Source organism: Calypte anna, chromosome 27 (genome assembly GCF_003957555.1).
Source record: "Calypte anna isolate BGI_N300 chromosome 27, bCalAnn1_v1.p, whole genome shotgun sequence".
NCBI classification, from domain to species: Eukaryota; Metazoa; Chordata; class Aves; order Apodiformes; family Trochilidae; genus Calypte; species Calypte anna.
This window is the reverse complement of record NC_044272.1, coordinates 2311531-2333559: the sequence shown is the minus strand read 5'-3', so window position 1 is coordinate 2333559 and position 22029 is coordinate 2311531. Positions and strand designations below refer to the sequence as shown.

At 45.6% G+C, this 22029-nt stretch overlaps 2 protein-coding genes across 2 annotated transcripts; both read right to left on the bottom strand.

The window, feature by feature from the left end:
* Positions 1–1242: 1242 nt before the first annotated feature.
* Positions 1243–3338, bottom strand: LOC103539223 (cytochrome b561). The gene is made up of 5 exons (XM_008505713.2): positions 3026–3338; positions 2707–2805; positions 2527–2630; positions 2286–2443; positions 1243–1995 (listed from the first exon to the last, which is right to left on the bottom strand). The coding sequence occupies exons 1-5, from the start codon at positions 3234–3236 to the stop codon at positions 1797–1799; spliced, it is 771 nt and encodes a 256-aa protein (XP_008503935.2). The 5' UTR covers positions 3237–3338; the 3' UTR covers positions 1243–1796.
* A 3218-nt stretch (positions 3339–6556) lies between these two features.
* MPP3 (membrane palmitoylated protein 3) lies at positions 6557–21965 on the bottom strand. Its single transcript, XM_008505818.2, has 19 exons — positions 21881–21965; positions 20254–20364; positions 19661–19779; positions 19097–19174; positions 18891–18971; positions 18223–18360; positions 17528–17609; positions 15698–15783; positions 15154–15228; positions 13947–14143; positions 13264–13328; positions 12549–12569; positions 11042–11083; positions 10586–10750; positions 9827–9907; positions 9412–9505; positions 8702–8810; positions 8472–8594; positions 6557–6971 (listed from the first exon to the last, which is right to left on the bottom strand). Exons 2-19 carry the CDS (start codon positions 20276–20278, stop codon positions 6792–6794), a joined length of 1761 nt encoding a protein of 586 aa, XP_008504040.1. The 5' UTR covers positions 20279–20364; positions 21881–21965; the 3' UTR covers positions 6557–6791.
* Positions 21966–22029: the final 64 nt, after the last annotated feature.

The window sequence follows — 22029 nt, the reverse complement described above, 5'->3', positions numbered from 1 at the left end:
CTAAGGGCTCAATTCTTTAGCAAGATGCATTCACGTCCAACTCCTTGACTATACAGCTGGATCTCACTGCAACTGCTACAGACCTACCCAAAAGAAAACACAACTATAGTGCCACCCTCACTGGGAAAGCTGATGGACACCAGCCCCCTCCTCTGTATCCTTTCCTCCTGCTCATTTTCTAGCTGTCACAGCACTGGGGAGTCAGCAGCCAGGTCCCTTCTGATGGGATCACATCCTATAGTGGCCAAACCAGGGGGCTGCTTTGCCCAAAGACTTTGTCCCTTTTGGGTCAGGCTGTGTGGGGACGGTGCTGGGGCTGTGGGGTGTTGGGGTGGTGCTGGGTGTGTTGGGGGGGGAAAGCTTCACACCCAGGGAGTTGGGTGACTCCCTGTGGGTCTGTGCACCAAGAGCAGCACTTGTGCTACACCTAGTCCAGTTCATGGCTACACTGAGAACCCAGAGACTGGGCTGGACTCTGCCAGTGCTGCTGCTGTCCTCCCCCTCCAGCCTTTTCTTTCCCATAGTGTTGCATTCAGCATTTTGTCTGCCTTCTGTCTTCACATCCTAGAGGATCTGAGTTTGGTACAAACCCTGTGCAGTACCCCCACACCTCCTGCTTTCTACAGCCCCCCCCCGGTTGCCATCCTCCGAGACACTTGCTGGGAAGATCTTTAAGACACTTAAATTTTCCTTTAGCTTTTCTATAATTCTGATGTAAAGGACTTTCTCTCTGTACAGTATATTATTCAATGCATGTTCTGTTCTCTCTACTGATATATTGAACACCACACAGTTGTGATATTGTGCAGTGGGAAGAGCAGCCCCTGCCGACAGCAGAGGCCTTTGCCTCTCATGTATAAGGAAAGAAGAAAACATATTTTTTCCTTTGCTGTATTTGCTTGAGCAGAGTTTTCTTGTCTGTACATGTGAGCTGTGAGATAGATGTGAAAAGTTCAAAAGAATGCATTTCCCCCTGCCCCCTTCCCTTCCCCCCTCCCCAATGTATACAGATTGTAATCTGTACAATGAAAACTGTATGTATGAAAAAAAATGTACTTATTTATAAATGGTTAACACTTGGAGATGGCATCTGGCCTGGTGTTTTTCCCCAGATGCCCACCCTGTCCTCTCCATCCCCTCGGGCAGCTCCTCCCCTGGCCACCCACAGCATGTGGGAGTTCAGGGGTACCCCAAAATCATGAGCTGGGGGAGCAGAGACCAGAAGAGGACAGGGTTAGCTGCAAACATTTATTTTGTTGGGAACAGCCACTGAGCAGACACCACAGCACACGAGAGGAGAGAACATTTTGGACATGAAGACACTGAAGGTGCACAGAGGCCGAGTCCCTCCCAGCCCCCGGGGAGCACTCTAGGGGTGGAGCAGCCAGGCTGGAGGGTGAGGGGCTGCCAGTGAGTGGGACCCCTGGGCCCCTCTGCATCAAGAACAGGAGTTGGGGTCCAGCAGAGAAACCTCAGCTCCCACCCAGGGTCCCTCAGGCAGGGCAGAGCCTGGGAACCCCCTCTGTACTTGTTGCCCCAGCCCCTGCCTGTGTCACTGCTGTCCCCACAGGGCTGGGGTAGGTTTGGGGGAGTCACGGGGGGCTGTGCAGAGCAGAGCTGAGGAGGGATAAGGCCAAGCAGGGCAGAGCCCAGCGAGCAGTCTCACACCAAGAACACCCTTCCCTGGTGCCCCTCACCTCCCCCAGCCGGGCTGAGCCCCAAAAGCAGCAGGGATGGGGTACACAGGAACATCCCACAGACACCAGGAGGAGCCAGGGACAGGGGTCCTGGGGATGTCACTGGCTGCTACCGCCGGGGCTCTCACCCTCTGTCAGGGTCTTGAAGTCCATGGACAGAGCCAGTTCCTCAGCCAGGGGTGGGCGCTTCCAGTCATCCCGTGTCAACATGTAGCCCACCACTAGCCCAAAGGCCACCAGCAGCACCCCCAGGGTGTTGGCCAGGACACCCTCAGGCACAAAGAGGCTGTATGAGTCCCTGCAGGAGGGCAGAGGGGGATGCTCAAGCTTTGGGGTGCAGGTGGCCTGTCCCTACCCGCACCCCGAAGTGTTTTATCCCCTTCCCTGAAGAAAGATGTCACAAGACCCAGCTCTGGGAAGTGACTCAGCAGCAGCAGCCCCAGAGGCTTCAGAGTGGGGACATTGAACAGCCACAGAGCCACGGCCTGAGCAGGGGACAGACTCTTCCCCATGGGTTGGAGCAGCCCTTTTGCTGCAGGTCAAGGGGATTGGAGGGGAGCTACAAACCCACCCAGCTTGGCCACCCACCTGATGTTGAAGAGGAGCATCTCAGTGATACCCAGCAAGCAGACAGCGATGGAGAGGATGAAGATGGTGATGCCAAAGAAGATGTGGTGGGGCTTGTACCGGCCACGCAGTGAGAAGGGGGCACCAGGGAGGAGGAAGAAACCACAGCCCAGGAGCCACTGCAGAGGGCACAGGGGGGTCACAGGGAGCTGTGGGGTCCCCTTCCCCCTCAGGGGGAGCCCGGAGGGTCCCCAACCCTCACCTGCAGGAGGTAGAGCACAAAGGTGGCCATCCCACACCAGCTGTGCAGGCTGTACATGTCAGGGATGCCCTTGGTCCGGTGGGACTCGAAGACGGCGACGATGCCTGGGGAGAGGATCCCATCCCATCACCACCAGGACCAGATCCAGCCCCTTCCCCCCACCCCGGCCCCCACGCTCACCCACGAGGGCAATGCCCAGAGCCAGGCCGTGGAGCAGAGCGTGCAGAACCTTGGTGGACCTCTTGGCTTCCTGCCTGAAGACCCGGTAAACCAGGAGAGCTGTGAGAGAGAGGGCAGGTGAGCACCCAGGGAGGTCCCCATGGGGCACCCCACATCTCCCAAGGGAGGAGGGAGGCAGGATGAGGAGGACTCGGTCCTGGGGCATCCTCCCAGGCTCATTCGTCACCATTTTGTCCCCCTCCCTCCCAGACTGGCTGCAGAGCCGGAGGGGGGGTGGTGTCAAAGGCTGCATCCGTGCCAGGGTGCTCATCCTGCTCACCGTCACCTTGGAGGAACACCATGCCCAGCACCATGCAGAGGGGGTGGACGTTAAACTGGAGGGTTCCGTGCCAGGCCACGCCGCCCCGGTACCGGCCCAACCAGGCTCCGGTGGTGGCCAACAGCGTCAGTCCCAGCACCTGCGACACGGCCACGAACGCCGAGAGCCCGGCGGGGCTGGTGGGTGGCAGAGGGGAGGTGCTGGGCTCCATTCTGGCCTGCGGGGACAGAGAGAAGGGGGCAGACAAGCCACGGTGGCCCCGCGTGGCAGCGGGGGCTCGGTCACCCCTGGTGCGGGGGTCCCGCTGCGGGCAGGGTCCGAAGTTGTCACCTCCGCCCGCACCTGCCACGAACCCGGACGCTTCCTGGTGCCGCCCCGGAGGTGGCTCCCAGCCCTGTTCTCCTGTCCCTGCTGTCGTGTTCCTTCCCCCTGCCTGCTTCCTCCTGCCCACCCCCTGCCTGTACCATCCCACCCAGCCCTTCAACCACACCATCCCTGGCCCTCCACCCTTGTCTCTCCATCCTTGTCCCTCCATCCCTGTCCCCCCTCCTTTGTCCTTCCATCCCTGTCCCCCCTTTCCTTGTCCCTCCATCCCCATCCCATGTCCCACCTTCTCCTCCTCCCCAGCTCACCCACCCCCAGAGCTCCACAAGTTTACACATCCACACCCCCAAACCCTGCTAGAGAAAAACTGGGAGGACAAGAGGACACCACCACCACCCACCGCTCCATGACAGACAGTGATGACCGTTGGGGACATGGGGCTTCTCAACCCCCCATGGTGGTAGTGGGGGACAGGCGGACACACGGTGTTACTCACCCCCACCTACAGCCACACCACAGCTGCTCCCATCACCCACCTGCACCCTTGTCACGCTTCTTGCTGGGTTGTCCCTCGATGCTTCCTGATGTCCTGGGGATCAGAGCCACCTCCACCAGCACAGTCACCTCTCCTGCTTCCCTCTCAGCCAGGGCCAGCAAGTCCCAGCCCTGGGGGCCAAGGTCCCACCTCTGCCCCAGCTCCTCCGGGGAGGAGCACCCAGCCCACTGTGGCAGACAGAGCCAGGGTGCTGCCTGGACTAGGGGGGATGTGGGGGTGGGGGGGCCGGGGGCTGCATTAAGACCACGCACACACTTTATTCCCAGCCACCTTTATTGGATCAGCGGGATAAATGGGTTAAGGGAATTGGTTTATTCCATTAAGTTGGGCTGCAAAGGCCGCCTCCCCGCGTCTGCCTCACCGCCCGGGGCCATGGGACACTCCGAGGGATGGACACAGGGACCAGGCTGGGGTGGGGGGCAGTGAGAGGCACCAGCTCCTTCCTGCAGCACAACAGGCTCCCCCACTCCCCCTAAAACCCTCCCTCCTGCAATGGGGTTGCTGGCTTCAATAGGGAGGGGGCCAAATGGGGGCCTCATCCTGCCCCATGGATCCCCCCACCAGATGCAAGCACCTGCAGTCCCACAAAGGACCAACCTGGACCCCAACAGGGTGGAGGGACAGGGAATGACCACCCCCAACCCTCCCATGAGAGGGCAGTGGGGCACAGGGAGCTGCCTGGGCCACATCAGCTCCCAAATTCTCCTTTCTGCTCCTCCCAGCTCTTCCCCTCCTGGCAATGGGGACCCAGAGGTGGCCGAGTCCCTTCCAGAGCCATCCTGTGGTGGGGCCCTGCCTGCCCCCCGTCCCCCCTGCATCTCATCTTCCCCAAGCACAGCCCAAGTCCCCCCTTCCCAGGGCAAAGCTTTTCCTCCCCTCTTTTAGAAGGGGGGTGGGGGTGGGGCAGGGTTAAACCCTCCTCATTAGGGTGGGAAGGGGGGGGGGGGTGTGTGCACCCCTCACCATGGCCTCTGGCTGAGACCCCCAAAATCCCCAGGGAGGGTCTCGTGTGTGTTCTTCCTGGGGGCTACAGCTCAGAGTGATGTATGGGGGGTGACAGGAGGCAGACACCCATGAAGCCCCCCCCCTCCTGTCCCCCCCCTGACCCTACCTGTGATGCTTCCTGCGCCAGGCCCAGCGGTGGCAGAGTCTGAGGAGGGACAGGGCCACCGCGTTGCCAAGGCAACGGAGCGATGGCAAAGCGAGGGGCGGGAGGGGCTGCACCCCCCCCCATCTCCAGCATCGCTGCGGAGGGAGGGGGACACTGAGGGCTGGGGAGGGGGGAAGGGGCTGCAAAGCTGAAAAAGGGGTGGGGAGGTCACCATGAAGGAAGGGGGGGGCTGTGTATTGTGGGGACAGTCCCCGGGGGGTGACTCACCGGCAGCTTGTGTGACACAAACACCTCCCCCTCCTCCCAAAATCTGCCAGATCCCACCCACCCCCTTCAGCCCCTCCGCAATCACCTGAGCCCCCCACGCCCAGGACCCCCAAATCTGTCTGGCTCAGCCCCGGGGCCCCGACCCCACTACAGGACACATTAATTAATGCTTAGGCAGTGCTAATGAGGGTCTGGCGTAATTAAATCCCCCCCATCAGCAGCATCGGGGGGAGGGGTTGGGAACCAGGACAAACCCACCCACCCCAGGGCTTGGTTTGTGGGTCAGGGGGTGACACCCCCAGGGACATCCCCCCCCCTCCCCGCCTCTCTCCCTTCCCTGGGGGGTCTCCAGCACCATCAGCCGCATCCTGAGCTCCCCCGGGGGTGTTCCCGAGGGAGGAAAGAACGGAACAGGGAGAGAGGGGGGTGGGCAGGGGATAAGTAGGGGAGATGGGGAGCAGATGAGTTGGGGGGAGAGGGATGAGAGATCAGGGGAGGCAGAGGGGACCCCATCCCGGCTCCTCCCGCCCCGGCTGCAAGGGATGCGGAGCTGAGTCCCGGGACGAGCAGAACCCCCGGAACCGACCCCGCCAAACTCCCCCCCCGGCTGCGTCTGTGTCACACGGAGCCGCTTGGTGTCACCAGGAGCCCACCCAGAGCAGAGACCAACGGGAGCTCCTGCAGCGATTGGGGGGTTTTGGGGTTTTTGTTGGGTTTTGTAGTGTAACGAGGCAACCAAGTGCCACTAATTGCCAGGGAGTGAGCATCAGCTTGTGTCAAGCCCACCTGTGCCTAATTAGGGTGGGACCCACTGCACATGAGCAGGACCAGGGGGCCAATAAAAGGCACCTGGTTGCCTCATTACACTAGAGGGTTTTTTTGTGGTTTTTTTGGTGTTTTTCTGGAGATTTTTGGTGGACTTTTTGTAGATTTTTTTAGTAGTTTTTTTGGAGGTTTTTAGTTGGGTTTTTAGTGGGGTTTTTTGGTGGGTTTTTTGGTGGTTTTTGGTGGGTTTATTGGACTTTTTTGATGGTGTTTTTGGTGGGGTTTTGTTGTGGGTTTTGGTGGGGTTTTTTGGTGGGGTTTTTTGTTGATTTTTTTGGTGGGTTTTTTCGATGGTGTTTTTGGAGGGTTTTTTGTGTAGGCAGAGTTGTTCCTGGAATTCCTTACTCAGATGCCTGAACCCCAACCCCAAAATCTGTGGCCAAAGAATGAAAATTCCAGCTATTTAATTATTTATTTAAATGCTGTGGAAGTGTAGGACCCTCTGTGAAACCAATAAACAAAATGCAATGCTTACTGTCTAAAAGTCACTCCAATCTTCTAAATGGAAGCTGCTATTCAAAGTGTTGATTCAGGAAGGCAGTGGCAGCTCCTGACTTTGTTGAGTTTTTCTCACAGTCTTTATGGATTAAGTCCACCAATTCAAGGTGAAATATTTCCTTTTTCTAATCCATGTATTTACAGGCATTTTTATACAATATTTCCCCAAAACAGAGGATACCAAGCTATGACCTGACCCAACTGACTGGCACCCAGAAGGAATCTTTGCTCAGTTTCTCTAACACAGCTTTGAGCTGAGCACAGGCACTCTGCAGATCTTCCTTCACCAGCACAGTGTCAATGAAATGGCCATACTGCTCTTCAATGAATGCAGCTGAATTAATAATTTCCTGCTGTTCTTCATCCTGCTGATCAACACAAGAAAATGGGATGAAGTTTACAGCATGTTTTTCCAATTAGCAGCATTTTAAAAAGTGTAGTAGCACAGCAAGTCATTACTTTCAAAGGAAATATATATAATATATAATAGACAATAGATATATATAATATATATGATATATAACATATATAATAATAAAATAAAATATATAACTATATACAATATATAATATTTAATAATATATAATAAATAATATGTAATATATGTAATATAATAATAGATAATAGATAGTATATAATATGTAATATACTCATAGAATCCTAGAATGGGCTGGGTTGGAAGGGACCTCAGAGATCATCAAGTCCAACCCTTGATCCACTCCCACTGCAGTTCCCAGCCCATGGCACTCAGTGCCACATCCAGGCTCTTTTGAGATATCTCCAGACACGGAGAATCCACTACTTCCCTGGGCAGCCCATTCCAATGCCTGATCACCCTCTCCAGAAAGAAATTCTTTCTAATCTCCAACCTAAACCTCCCCTGGCAGAGCTGAAGCCCATGGCCTCTGTCTTGGGAGAAGATCCTAACCCCCCCCACCCCCAGTTCCAACCACCTCTCAGGGAGTTGGAGAGAGTGCTGAGGTCTCCCCTGAGCCTCCTCTGAACATCCCCAGCTCCAGCATTTGTCCTGGAATCCCTTCACAGCCTCCTTGGTCTTCTCTGGACCTGCTCCAGCACCTCAATCTCCTTCCTGAGGGGCTGAGGGGCCCAGAACTGGACACAGGACTCAAGCTGTGGCCTCCCCAGGGATGAGCACAGGGGCAGAATCCCTTCCCTGGACCTGCTGGCCACGCTCTTCCTGAGCCAGCCCAGGATGCCATTGGCCTTCTTGGCCACCTGGGCACACTGCTGCCTCCTCTTCAGCTTCCTGGCAAGCCAGACTCCCAGCTCCCTTTCTGCCACTCTGTGCCCAGCCTGGAGCTCCCCGTGGGGTTCTTGTCTTGAACCTCATCCCCTTGGGATCAGCCCAACTCTCCAGTCTCTCCAGGTCCCTCTGCAGAGCCCTCCTGCCTTCCAGCTGATCCACACTCCCCCCAGCTTGGTGTCATCTGTGAATTTGCTGATGAGGGACTCAATCCCCTCATCTAAATCATCAATAAAGATATTGAACAGCACTGGGCCCAACACTGATCCCTGGGGGACACCACAGCCGCCATTTTGGACACCACAGCCGCCATTTTGAGGCAGCCCCGTTCAGCACCACTCTCTGGGCCCGTTCCAGCTGGTTCCTGACCCAGCACAGAGTGTCCCTGTCCGAGCTGTCGGCTTATATATATTATATAATATATAATATAATATATAATATATAGCACTGGTGGGATTTGGTAGGCACTTTCAAAAATGCAGGACATGACGGGGAGGGAAAAAAATATGTTACAGGAGGCATGTAAGATGATAACTGCTATTGGGATGCTATCCCAATGTTTCATGTCTAAAAAGAAGGAATTGAAGTGAAAAGTACTCACAAGGGGAACTGAGATTTCTTCTGACACGGGAGATTTTAGAACCTGTTTTTTCTTTTCTGGAACATGAGGCTTCACAAAGATAACATAAGGCTTAAACTCAGGAGTCCTCAAGAGCTTTATTGCCTGTGAAGAGAGGATTTGCCATTTGCAAAAGCAGCCACAAAAAGTGACCAGCAGTTACTCAGGCTGTTAAGATGCTTGCTTGCTTTAAAAGAACCTGCAGGACTTACTTCAGGGACCACATCCACCAAACAAACCTTCCTCTTGGCCATCACAGATCTGATTGCCTCAAGGCTGGTACCATAAAGATTTTCTTTGTATGCTCCATGTTCCACAAATCTGAAAAGTCAACACATTTTAAAATACCATCCAAAAAGGAATATTTAACCACCCCCACTGACAAATAGAAGCAGCTACACTCATCCAGCTGACTGATGCTCAAACCTAATAGAAGAAAGGGGATGTTTTTCCACAGAAAACAGAACAGTTGGCAAGGAAATGGACTCCATTTCTTCCATATTCTGAGACCAGCCAAAAAATCTGAGCACTTCATCTTCTCAAAAGCCCTTTATATGTTTCAGTCTACAATACCCCTCAAAAAGTAGGATTATAAATAAAATTTGTTACCTATTACATTAAATGGAAAGTATTTATACATTAAATGGAAAGTATCTATGTCACTTTCACCAGATTCAATTCTGACCAATCATACAACTAAGGATATGAATGCTTAAATTCTAACATGATCCTACAACTTGTCCTGTGTTGTTTCAAAATCTTCTTACTACATTTAAGTTCACACTAAGAGTCCAGACTGAAAAAACCAGCTTTTTACTTGGAAAGCTGAGCCTTTCAAATACAGCCAGTCCAACTTTGCACCTGATCTTGGTATTTATAAGGTTTAACAGTCAATTTTGACAGTATTTGAAAATTAACTCACTTGTTTTGCTGCACATCTGTCTCAAATGATTGCTTAGAGACAAAATTGTATTCTACTCCCTCTTTCTCGTGGCTTTTCTTTGACCTGGTTGTATCTAGAAGAGAATGGAAGTGAGACAAAAAAGAGGAAAGATCAGCCTTTGCAAACAAGTCCATTTTCTCTGCTGAGTTCCAATCACATTTTATACCCTCAGACAAGGTAATTCCACACTGGCAAATTCCAAGTAACATAAGTCATGAACCAACCATTGTAATTCTGCTGCTAAAGGCAAACAGCAAGAAAAATAATTTGATATACTTTTGAAATATACATCTAATCAGTGGTCAAAACTCCAATTACCACTCACCAGAGCAGGCAGCACCACACTGTCAGCATTTATGTAACAAAGCAATGAGACAAAAGCCATTTAACTCACGTGGAACTGCAACACCATATTCCTGTGGGTTCTCAGAAACAACCTTCTGCTTGAGCTCACTTAATTTGGCCCCTAAAGAACCTAATAAAATAAAACAAAGTGGCACACTTCTGTTTGGAGTGAAATACTGCAAATGGAATAAAGAATATGAAGTTCACACAAATAATATCAGACAGGAATGTGCTTGAAGAAACCTCTACATGAAAGACTTCATGACCTACCACATTCTGCTCCAAGGAACATTATCAGGAATAAATTGAATATTTGAATCACTTTGGACAAACATTTGTCAGAGACTATGTCAAAAAATCTATCATCTTAGTTTTATTATAAGATACCCTTGATTTATAGGACATCCTGGGAAACTGGCTTAACACAGAGCTGTTCAGCACACAATTAAAACTTGCTGCATAAACTGTTAGGTAACTCTAGTATCTGCTTGTTAACAGTTGTTTTGGTAGTGTAAGTATGCACATGTTTGAGGGAGAGAAATAAGAAGAATCAGAAATGGTCCTATGCCATTATTTTTAGAAGGATTTGGTAAGTTTGGTTGGGTTTGGGAGGATTTTTGGTTTGGTTTGTGGGGTTTTGGAGTGTCATTTAAAAGAAAGGAACAACTTCTGACCTAAACCAGAAAAAAACTTTATAAAGGCCACCAGAAGCACAAAAAACAAACAAACCAAACACCAAAGGAAGTCTCTTGGAGTGCAGGGAAGAGGGAAATAACACGAAAAATTTGGAACTAACTGTGTATCTTACCAATCAACACCACAAGCCTTTGCTGTTCACCAGGCTGCTGATTATATTTTGTGACTTCTTCATACGTGAGGAACTCTGCAGCATCTCCCTGCACTGCTTCCTTCCCTTCACTCTGATTGTTCTCCTTCTCTTTACGACTTAATCTAAAGCTCCTACGTAAGCCAGCTGAAAAGGAAAACAAAAAATAGATGAAAAGCCATGTCTTGGTTTACCTACATCTTCAACCTTATTCATTGAGAATTTACTCTTGAATCCAAATTCCTCTCACAATTTTTTTCCATGGAGATAATGTGAATGTATAGGAAATGAATGCTAATGTAAATAAACTGGATTTTCTTTTTCAGTGTTAAGAGTGTTTTATAGAGGGGTGTTTGGGTTGTTGGTTGGGTTGTTTTGGGTTTTTTTTTGCAAGGGAGGGGAGTGTTAGGCAAGAGGAAAGAGATTTTTGTTTCTCACCTATGTAATGTCCATTGAAATATCCTTCACAGTCACAGTCTTCTGTAAATTACAAAGAGGTCAAAGGGTTGGAGTGGAAGGGTACAGGGGAGAGGAGAATGGGGGGGGGAAGAAGGGAGATATCTTAAACAGTGCCTGCAGTACAAGTCTTGTTCATTGGTGAGGAAAACAGTTTTCTATCCTGCACTCTGCACACACACTTTTCTAACACAGACATTCACAAAACCAAAACAAAAAAGGAATTTTGCCTTGGCATGTGGTTTAGCCTTAAAAAAAAAAAATCCTTGATGTTAATATTGCACAAGGGAATTTTAAATCCCTGTATTTATGGTTCCCAGAATGTGCCCTCATTTCAGTATCACCTGGGCTTGAAAAAAGGGAATCAGAGATGACTGAAATACCTTCTGAACACCTTCCTTTTTATTTAATCATCATTGCTTATTAATTATTAGAAAGATTTCATGCTTTTGTCATACGTGTGTAAAATAACATGTGAATCTATGTTAAAAAACCCAACCTACCCCTCCTCAAACCAAAATTACCTCTCCAAGGCCCCTTAAAAGTATTTAAAATATCTGCAAAACACTACACTGCAATCCTAAGACAACCAGAGAGTTCTTGTCACTTCCTGAGAGGGCTGCAGGCACCTGTGGACTGCAATATCCACAGAACTCTACTCATTTTAAGAAGGTTTTGTGCTATTCTAGAACAAGCCCAACCATAGCAAAAAATGTATGCAGCTTAAATTTTAATCACATGAGGCAAACAAAGAGAGAGCTTTGCTTTTCATACTTGGCTTGCCAGTATGTGATCAAGTGTATGTTCATACAATATTATTATGCCTACATTAACAGAAGTAGTAGCAAGATACACCTACTGGTAGCTAGGAGAGGTGTACACTGCTGTTTTCTGTTGGGTGATTAATGGTTTCACCAAAGCTGAAGGAATAGTCAATATTTGGAATATCATTCCCAAGAAGTATGTGTAATGTGAAGAAAAAATAAATAAAAATCACAGCATGCAGAATTCAACCAAAAATACCTAATATGTGGAAAAGTGTGACACATAGAAACTGTGTGGCCAACACAACTGGTCATCATGAAAATAACACAGAAAAAAGTCTAAATGGACAGTGAAAATAATCAATTTGGATTGATCCAGGTGTTAAACATTCAAATGTTAAACCCCAGTATTTCTTTATTTTTGAACAAATACTGAAGACCACATTTAACTTGGAATTCTTTCAACCTCACCCAGACACCTACAGAAAATGTATATGCACACCAGAAGAAACAAATCTTGTCTTTTGAATTGGAAATAAATTTGGAATTTACCACTACCTATGTCATCAATCCAAATTAAATGAGTTTAAAAATTAACTCAGGAAGAAACTGCTGCAGGAACAAGCTACATCTACTATTCCCTTTGCTTGGGGGCTTAGAAAGTATTTTAGGAAATGCACTGATGGTTTATATTCAGAAGAAAACTGAGTTAGGAATCTACCTACCTTTATCAGAGGACTGATCATCTGCAGTTAGCATGAAAGGCAGAGTTGGGATGATATTAAAAGACTGACAAAGGACTGAATATAATCAGAGGGAATGGAAAGGGAGGCTCTTCTGGCCCAATTTGCTTAGCAAGCTTTTCTATCTTAAAAAATAATGCAGTAACATACCCTTATCAACTAATTAAAGACTTTTAAATGAAAATGTAGTATTGCAGCCAATTACTAATTGTCTTGAGAACATCTGAGAGAAAAAGCTAAGTAGAAATCCTCATTACATGACTCCAACCACTGAATGTAACAACTTCAGAGCTGTAAAAAAGAATAACTGCTTAAGATCAGCTTCATAATCCTACATGAAATGCAAATGGTTCTGCAAGCTCCAGTGATTTTTATCCTCCTTAAAGCTACAGATAAAGTTCATACAAGCTTAGAGTCATTTCATGCACTTATGTACCAAGTTACAGAACTTTCTACTGGGTTACTCTTGCAACTTTCAAGTTTTAAACCATAAAAAAAATGTGAACACCTAGCAAATTTTAATGCATCTCAAGAATGCATAAGGCCTCAGGTTCTTCAAACTAGGAAGTGAGGGACTGTCTTGTGAAAACAATAGGCAGCAGCAACACTGCACAGAGTTCAAACTCCTGAAATAACAGGAAAATACTGAGAGGTGGGTATCAGCTAAGAAACCCCTGAAGGAACAGAACACACTTACATAATGGTTTCTTCACAGTTCTGGGCTTCTGCAGGGTGCCAATTGTTTTTCTGTAAGTCAGTCGTCTAAATGGAAAAGAAATATATTTCAGCCATGTAAGCTCAGAATTAGAGCATGTTATTCATAGAGCACTGAAAATTAAGAAAGAAATTGTGTCTTTGTACAGAATTAGGACTGCAGCTCTGCATACTCAAAGTATCCACAGCCTTCCAGACTGCTTTGGACTTGTCTAAACGAACCAGGTTACCCAGTTGGGGTGAAAACACAAGAAGAGAGAGAGCATCAAGTCAAATTTTCTGCAGTGTTAAAATCATGAACCAGAGCTCAACTTCTAATCCCTCAGTCTTGAATTTGCTGGAAAAAGCCACCTCCTCTATGGCAAAAGCCTAACACCAAAAAAGCACCAACAAGAGTTGGGGTAAGCCAAGACTGATATTCTGCATGTGATTTCATACACATTTATTTTCCAAGTGTTTCTGTCTGCATGCTACAAAGCAAACATCAATGGCAAATAAGCCAACAAGGAAAGCTATGAAGCTCATCATATAACTGGAGAAAATGAAGCTTTTTAGCACTTTCCTCCTAAGCATCTGGTTTTCTCTCTGGCATCCTCCTGCCCTTAATTTCCTGTGAAAAAAAAAAAGAAGCAGCATAAAATATGTAGATAATCCTCACTGACAAACCTTTCTTGGAATTGTTTGGAGGGGATCAAGCCTGCTCTGAGGTTGGTATCTCCCACACGCTTCGCCTGCCACCACGTGGGATCATCCTGGCTTACAACTTCCAGGATGTGTCGTCTCTTAAATGGCAGCCCAGCCTCCTGGCAAGGAATGGCTCTGTCTTCTTTGGGATTATAGCAGAAAAGTGCCCTCATAAACACCTTTAAAAGAAAGGAACATGTTCTTTCCTCTTGTCTTATTTGGAATTTTAAATTCCGGTTTAATGGCTTCCCCAGTGCTTACACTGCTAAATAGATTTATATATAAATATATATACTCTTCATCTCTCCTTTATGCTTTAGAGTAGTCAATAATACTCAAGAAGCTGAATCTGTGTTCTGACTTGCTCATTATGCAGAAAAATAAAGTCAGTTTCAAGCCCATACCCAGTAATGAAGTATTATCATTGTGGAACATGGGCCTGACAGTTCACACTCCACACAGCACAAAATGCAACAAAGCAAAAACATTTAAAAAATAAAAATTAAAAAAACCCCAACAAATTTAGGAAGGAGAGAAAACAATAAAGTGAGTTTTGTGGCAAAGTTGCCTAGACTGTCCTTAAAATGTTCCTTTAATGTATCAAAATGTACTATTCAACTTCAAATATGAATTCTTCCCAACACTCAACACATCACAGCAGAACTTTTAAAAGTGACCTGTGGGGCACCAAGTAAAAATTCAGAGAGCAGGGGAGGAGAAACAGAGGTTGACAGAGGAATGTTGTGAGCCCAGTAGATCAGTAAATCAGTGCAGATAAAGGAGGGTAAATGAAGCACTCAGGTATGTTGATGCTTTAGTGGGTTAATGGGGTCAAATGATGAGTGCAGCTCTGTCTGGTTTGGTTCATTTGAGTGACAAAATGCCCCGAGATAACTGACAGGTAAGAGGTGTCATGGTAAGATGAGACTGGCAGAAACACCAGTTTGAATTATGTAAGCAAAAAGAGGTGAAATTTCTGCAATGCTATCAAAGACCAAGTGCTGAGATGATGAAGTACTTCTATTGAATAAAAAAACCTACAGCACTTTAAGAAAAGAAACTGCTCTACTGTCTTTTAAGTTCAATTATGGGTCTGTGAGCCTCTTCAGTGAAACAGCAGGAATCTTGCATTTACAGGGATTGCATACATCCCAAACCACTTCAGTGGTTCCTGAAGGTGTGTGTGTACCTTGCTGTCTTTCAGACGGTCTTCTTCTTTGATGGCTGGAATTATTTTTAATGTTATGGATCCCTGGGACTGAGCCTGTGAAAGAGAGAAATATTTTTTATTTTAAAAGCAGAACAAGGACACAATACAGACCATTCAAGCTCCAGTTTAGGAGGTTGTGTCTATCTCTTCACAGAACCTAAATAGCCAAACTAACCCACTGTATGACTTAATTACAGAGCTATCATGATATTCCAGGAATCCTCAACAATGTCTTTCCCACAGTAACTACTTGGCCAGAACATACCAGGCCCTGCATTACAATTCTTTCATTACCTTTTAGCAACTGCATTATTTCCTGGATTACAGTTCACAGGGCATTAAATACTTGTGTGACTTTCAGTACAATATTAACTTAAGTTTTTGCAGACTAGTAACTTGAAAGTGCTCCTTAGAAAAAAACTGCTGTAATTTCCCTCATAGTGGTTAAGTGGTTAGAGTAAAATGTCTACAAATTCCTAGATCACCCAACAGAAAAGATCTTAAAATGAAAATCAGTGCTAACCAAAATCTGACTTATCTCTTCTGGTCGTTTGTGAAGCACAGCAATGCCATTGACTTCTCTCAGTTCATCTCCAACATGGACAAGACCTGAGAAGATGGTGAAGTAAATTCAAGTGAGTTTACATCCTGGAAAGCACCACTCTGCTGACATGCAACCAAGACAAGCATGGAGACAAAGAACATGTGGCAAGGTATTCTGGAAAATCACTGCCTCTGTATTTGGATGAGCACTGAGAATACAAAACTGTGCAGTTTATGAGAATAATCAAAGCCTGTAAGAGACAGACTGCTGACAATAAAAAGGCAGGAACAACATGGCCATCAACGGATAGATCAATGCTACAAAACTTCACAAAGAATGTTAGACTTATTTTTTTTAACAGTCCATGAAGAAGCCCTAACAAGTTCTAGGTTTGTTGGTCCAGTTCATTAAGAAATGATGTGCTTGTGCTATGTCATTACTGCTAACTGACACCTAAGAATTTCTCAGAAAAGTGATCAGAAAGCACAGGATGGGCTGAATAAACAGAGACACAAGATTAAAAGGAAGAAACATTCTTGGCTTCTCTTTCTTCTAAAGCTTGGACCTCGAAAGCTTGGACTTCTCCTGTCTCTATTGACATTTTTTTCCTAGCAGCTACTTTAGAGAAAACCTACATAATATAAAATTCCTAATTACTGATGAAACAAAGAAATGATAAGTCCTGTGATATCACATTTGTCAGATTACACCAATTCAATTTCAAGCATGACAATCAAGAAGAAAGCTGTAATTAGCTATTATTTTTTCATCACAGTGGTTCATTATTTTTGCAGTTGCATTACACTTGTGTATTTAAAAAAATGCACAAGGCTTGGAGTCTATACACATCATATGAGATCAGTTCAGCTCATTTAATAAAATCTGAGTGATCACTGTCTTGAAAATGGAAGGCTAAATACTGCCTGAATTAACCCTGTAGATCCTGAATCTACACATTGAAGGCTCTCTTCCCCCAGTTCAGGAAGGATATCGAGGTCCTGGAGCAGGTCCAAAGGAGGGCAACCAGGCTGGTGAAGGGACTGTAGCACAGATCCTGTGAGGAGAGGCTGAGAGAGCTGGGGCTGTTCAGCCTGGAGAAGAGGAGGCTCAGGGGAGACCTCATTGCTGTCTACAACTCCCTGAAAGGAGGTTGGAGCCAGGGGGGGGTTAGGCTCTTTTCCCAGGCAACTCTCAGCAAGACAAGAGGGCAGGGTCTCAAGTTGTGCCAGGGGAAATTTAGGTTAGATATTAGAAAGAATTTCTTTCTGGAGAGGGTGATCAGGCATTGGAATGGGCTGCCCAGGGAAGTAGTGGATTCTCCGTGTCTGGAGATATTTCAAAAGAGCCTGGATGTGGCACTGAGTGCCATGGTCTAGCAACCGCAATGGTGGTTAAAGGGTTGGACTTGATGATCTCTGAGGTCCCTTCTAACCCAGCCAATTCTATGATTCTATGATTCTATGATTTATAGTCCATAAGGCAATCCCAGTGGTAACCCATCCCACTCTAAAGCTTGTTGGGATGATGTGTTCACAGCAATATTCACCTCCCTCCACTGACTTACCAGAGAGCCTACATCCTACTTCAGATTTGACATCTCACAGTTGCCTATTGAGATTCTGATAGGCTGTTATCTTTTTTTACAAACTATTCTATACATATATTAAACACCAGAGGACTGATTTTGGATTGAATAACCATCATATTTAGAGATTGTTGCTCTAGTTTTGTTTATATATGACATGTGTGTGCATACCTGTGGAAATTCTTAAAAAGGTTACAAATATCAGAAATGCCTCAGAAACTTACCACTGCGATCAGCTGCACCACCTCTCATGATTCTTGCTACAACCACAGCTCCTGTCTGCTCATCCCTTCTGATGGTAGCTCCCTGAAACACACCCATCCCCAAGAAAGCACGGTAAGAATACAGTAAAACAAACAAAAAAATGCCTTCTGAACTTCAATTGTTGCTCTCCTTTACTACCTACTAGCATATACAAAAAGCACTTTAGCATATTTTTTCCTCAATGCAATTGTTTTGTGTTAGGAAATAAATTCCTCCATTTCTGTTTGTATTAAGTTAGTACCTTGTCAATATAATGCTATATATATATATATATATACTATATTATATATAATATACAGCTAGCAAACCTCCCTTTACATATATCACTGATTTGCTTGCAAATTGAGGTATTACCCATCAAGTATGAGCTACAATATGAAAATAATTAATATGTAGAGTAAGCATAATTGCTTTAACACACACAATCTCCTCAGAGATCTTGCTCCCTGCATTACAAACCCACACCTACAAAGCATGTCACAGAAAACTGTGAAGGCTTATTTACTAAAGTCTCCTTTTAATGTTATTTTATTAGCTTCAGAACACTCCCAATTTTTTGCATCCTCCCTGGTTCTTCAAGTACCTTTTCCATACTCACAATAATGCTTTTGCACTACAGAGTTTTATGACTAGAGATGTGGTATCTTATGTGTACCAAGGGTTCTTTATTTTTCACAAGCCGAACAATTTTCACTGATTCCTCATCAAAATCATCATCAAAGTTACTGGGCAGAGGTGGAAGGACTGGGTCAAAGTTCTTCTGTGCTACAGTGTCATGTACTACAAGCATTGCCTGCATGAAGGAAATAAGAAACAGTAATGTAATGGGATAATAACAGCTTCCAGTTTTCATGTTTTCAACATTAAAGTCAACTTAAACCTCCACCTTTTGTACCCTCATAAATCCCAAAAGCAGAGATTTGGTAATTATTTGCCCATCATGTACACTATACACTGGTATATGTTGGTATTTAAAATAAATCCAGACAATAAAGAAGCTCAGCCTCAGAAATGGAGCCTGCAGAATGGAGGTAAACTACAGAAAGCCAAAGGTTGAGAAATGGTATTATTTTCTTTTTTGCTCCCTCAGAAAACACTAAGGGGAGGAGGGAACATGAATTCTGCATGAAAGGCCTGTGCTGTGTCTTCCCAACCTCCTTCACACCCTAAAACCTGTGCAGGAGATCACACTGGAATAGAACTAGAGTTGGTAGTACATTTTCCCTTTCTCTTAGGAGCTCTCTGATTTCATTTTTCCATTACAAAACATTCTGTTGAAATTCTGCAAAGAGATTTTATTAAAGTCCTTGGTTTGTTTTTTACCTTGAGATGTGGTGTTGACAACAGCTGAAGTAGCTCTTTTTCTTCATTATTCACTGGTGCAGTCTGCAACTCCTCTATTACCTTTAAAACAAAAAAATTAACAACCTGGAAGTTAGAGAATTGCCACTAAACAAGATACAGCTTTGATTTGTTAGAAAAGGAAGTCTGAATAGCAGGAAAATAAGGAGACAAGAATTTTTACTCACATCTTCAACTAGCCCTGCTGCACTATGTAAAACAGGAGTTGGACTCTGTCTTTCATAATTCCGGAGTTTTTCATGAATCTGAAAAAAATTATTCAAGTATATTACTACAGAGAGACACAATTTCAAAATTATACTGAAATATTCTGATATTTAAGGAATATAATGAAGTGTCAGAAAAATAACTTCTCTTGGCTTTGGTTTGGTTTGTTTAGGAGTCTTTTCTTCTTGCACATGCTGGTTTCAGAGACAGCCAGAAAAATTTTTAAGACAAGCAACATAAGGAAAAAAAAAAAAAAAAAGCCATTCTATACTTTTTTTTAGCTAAGGGGCACTGTATCTGCATTATGGCAATCAAGGCAGAAATGTTTTTTTCTGAACAAAATATATTAATTATCAACAAATGTCCTTAAGGTTTGTGCTTAAATGTATACATGCTGTGGTCAGTATAAACTTCTGAGGGGAAAAAAAAAGCTTTAGCAAAGTAAACAGCCAGTAAATGAGGGAACAGGAACTAAGTAATCTGTAAGGCAAATGGATGTTCATAAATCTTAAATGAACTTTTACCTTCATCAGATAGCTGAGACTCTTTTCACTGAAGACATCCCTAAGGAACCCCATTTCCTCTTTATGATTTGAATCAGGTCTGAGCTGAGATGTCAAAAGGGCCAAAGTTTCGTGCAATCCTAAATTTAAATTCAAGACAGAACAAAAGCTTTGCAGAACCCATGTCTCATGGGACCTTGTATCACAGCCTTAACATCAGCCACTCTTTGAGTACCATCTTGGTGATCATTAGGTTTGCCTGGAGATTTCTGCTTATCTTCCATTCGTTGGGTACCACTTCTTCCCCTTCTTAAGATACAAACAAAGCTTAAGCTTTAACACACATTATATTAAGGCAAAAAACTACCAAAGGAATACACATTTCTTAAGACATTACTTTTGAAATTTCCCCCTTCATATTATTTACCCTTTGTTTCTAGAACAGCAAGCCCTCTAACAAACTCTGAGTTATTCAAGTGCCACAGCAGACATGAAAAGTGACTGAACTGCCTCCTTTGCTGCACAGCTCCCAGCTCTACTTCCAAAAGCTTGAAAGTTAATTTTTATACTATGATTTCAGCCACTGATCTGGTGAGAGCATGCAGATTAGTTACCTGAGTCTTCTGAGAGCACTGGCATAGCTTTGTTCTTAATCTTAACGACAAATGTTCAACTGAAATCAACACAATTCTTTCTTCTTTCTGGACTGGGATTCAGAGGCAGCCCTGAAATAAGCAAAGAGAATACAATATGCAACAAAAATAGCAATCCTGAATATAGTAAAGTCCTAGTACATCTTTCCCTCCAGTGTTCAGTTTAACCTGATTCAGTTACTCTGCTATGCAAGAAAAAAAACGTGGAAAATATTGTTATATAATAACTGTATGGTATCCTGGATAAAGGTGATTCTGAAGTGAGCAGAAACAGAGTGTGCAGGAAGATGGGAGAAGATGTGCTGGGGCTTTCTAAAAGCACATTTCAAAGCAATTCACATCCCCCTGATATTCTAATGCAGACCACTCTACTATTACATGCAAGTAGATGTCATTCCATCAGCCTTGCTCATTGGTACTAAGGATGCTACAGCAAATAATCAGATGGTTTTATTTATATTTTTCTTGTCACTGAGAACAAAGGACCCCAGAGCAATTCCATTTCAAACTGCAGAACTGAATCTGTGCTTATAATGTCCAGTCCAAAAGGAAACACTTCATGCATAACAGGACCTTTAAATCCCATTCATGCCCAGGAAATCCATCAGATTAATGATTGCAGAAAAATTATCAGCTGTAACAGGACGCAAAAAGGATTTAAAAGAAATGTCAGATCTTTGCTAAATGAAATGAAGGATGTTCCTTATGTTTCTGTTTGTAGATAAATTAACCTGTGTTTTGCACCCTGTGTTTTCTACTGCTACACCTCATTAGTCCACGTGGGTGTCAAAACATTACAGAGCTGTCAAAGCAAATTAAGTGAGTGTTGAAATTTCCCTCTGATTAATGGATCACACTCCAGTTTATTGCATACATTACACATCCATGTAATTAACCTTTCAAAACCATTTTTATTACCTATCACTTTGCAGAAATAAACATCTCGCACAAACACACACAGCATTAACGCAAAAAGAACTGGATAAGTAATTCATTCAGCTGCTTTGCTTCCTGGAATATTGCATTTAATTTGACATATTTTTAAAGTTACCTCAAATGAGAAGGGAACTTTAATTGCTGCTCTGTCCTCACAGCAATGTGAGCTCCACACAAACTTACAGAAACCCGAGGGGCGCAGCACAGGGAGGCGAAGCAGCTTCCCCAGCACCGCCTGACAGGGCTCCCGCACCAAAATCTTCAGAATTCTCAGACAGAATTTTCAATGTTTTGCACCGAAATCAGTGACACGACACAAGGTACAGAGCTAAGCCGGGCCCCGCACCGCACTTCCAGACATCTTCCAGCCCTGCTTCCCGTGATGCCGGGCCCTGCCAGGGTCTCTCCATCTCCTCCACCTGGAGCCCTCCGCAGGGTTTTCCATCAACAACGACCCCGAGACCGCAGCTTTACCCAAATCCCACCAGGAAAATCCCATCTGACCCGGGGGACTCCGCCACACTGAGGTCTGTGCCTCAGGAGGCAGCGTTACAGCCCGGCCCTGCCCCACCGCAAAATGGCGTCGCGCCGGCTCTGGGGTCCAGAGCCACGCATCGCCCCACGAGCGGTGCTGCCGCCGCATGACCTTTACCTGCGGGTTCGTGTCCAAGTCCAGACCCGTTCGGTGCTGCCTGCCCGCCCTGGCAGGGCGCAGAGCACCGCCCCGGCTGCCCCGTCCCCTGCGCGTTTCCCGCTCATGCGCTCTTTGCGCCGTTGTAGGCGCTGCCTCACTCGCTGCCC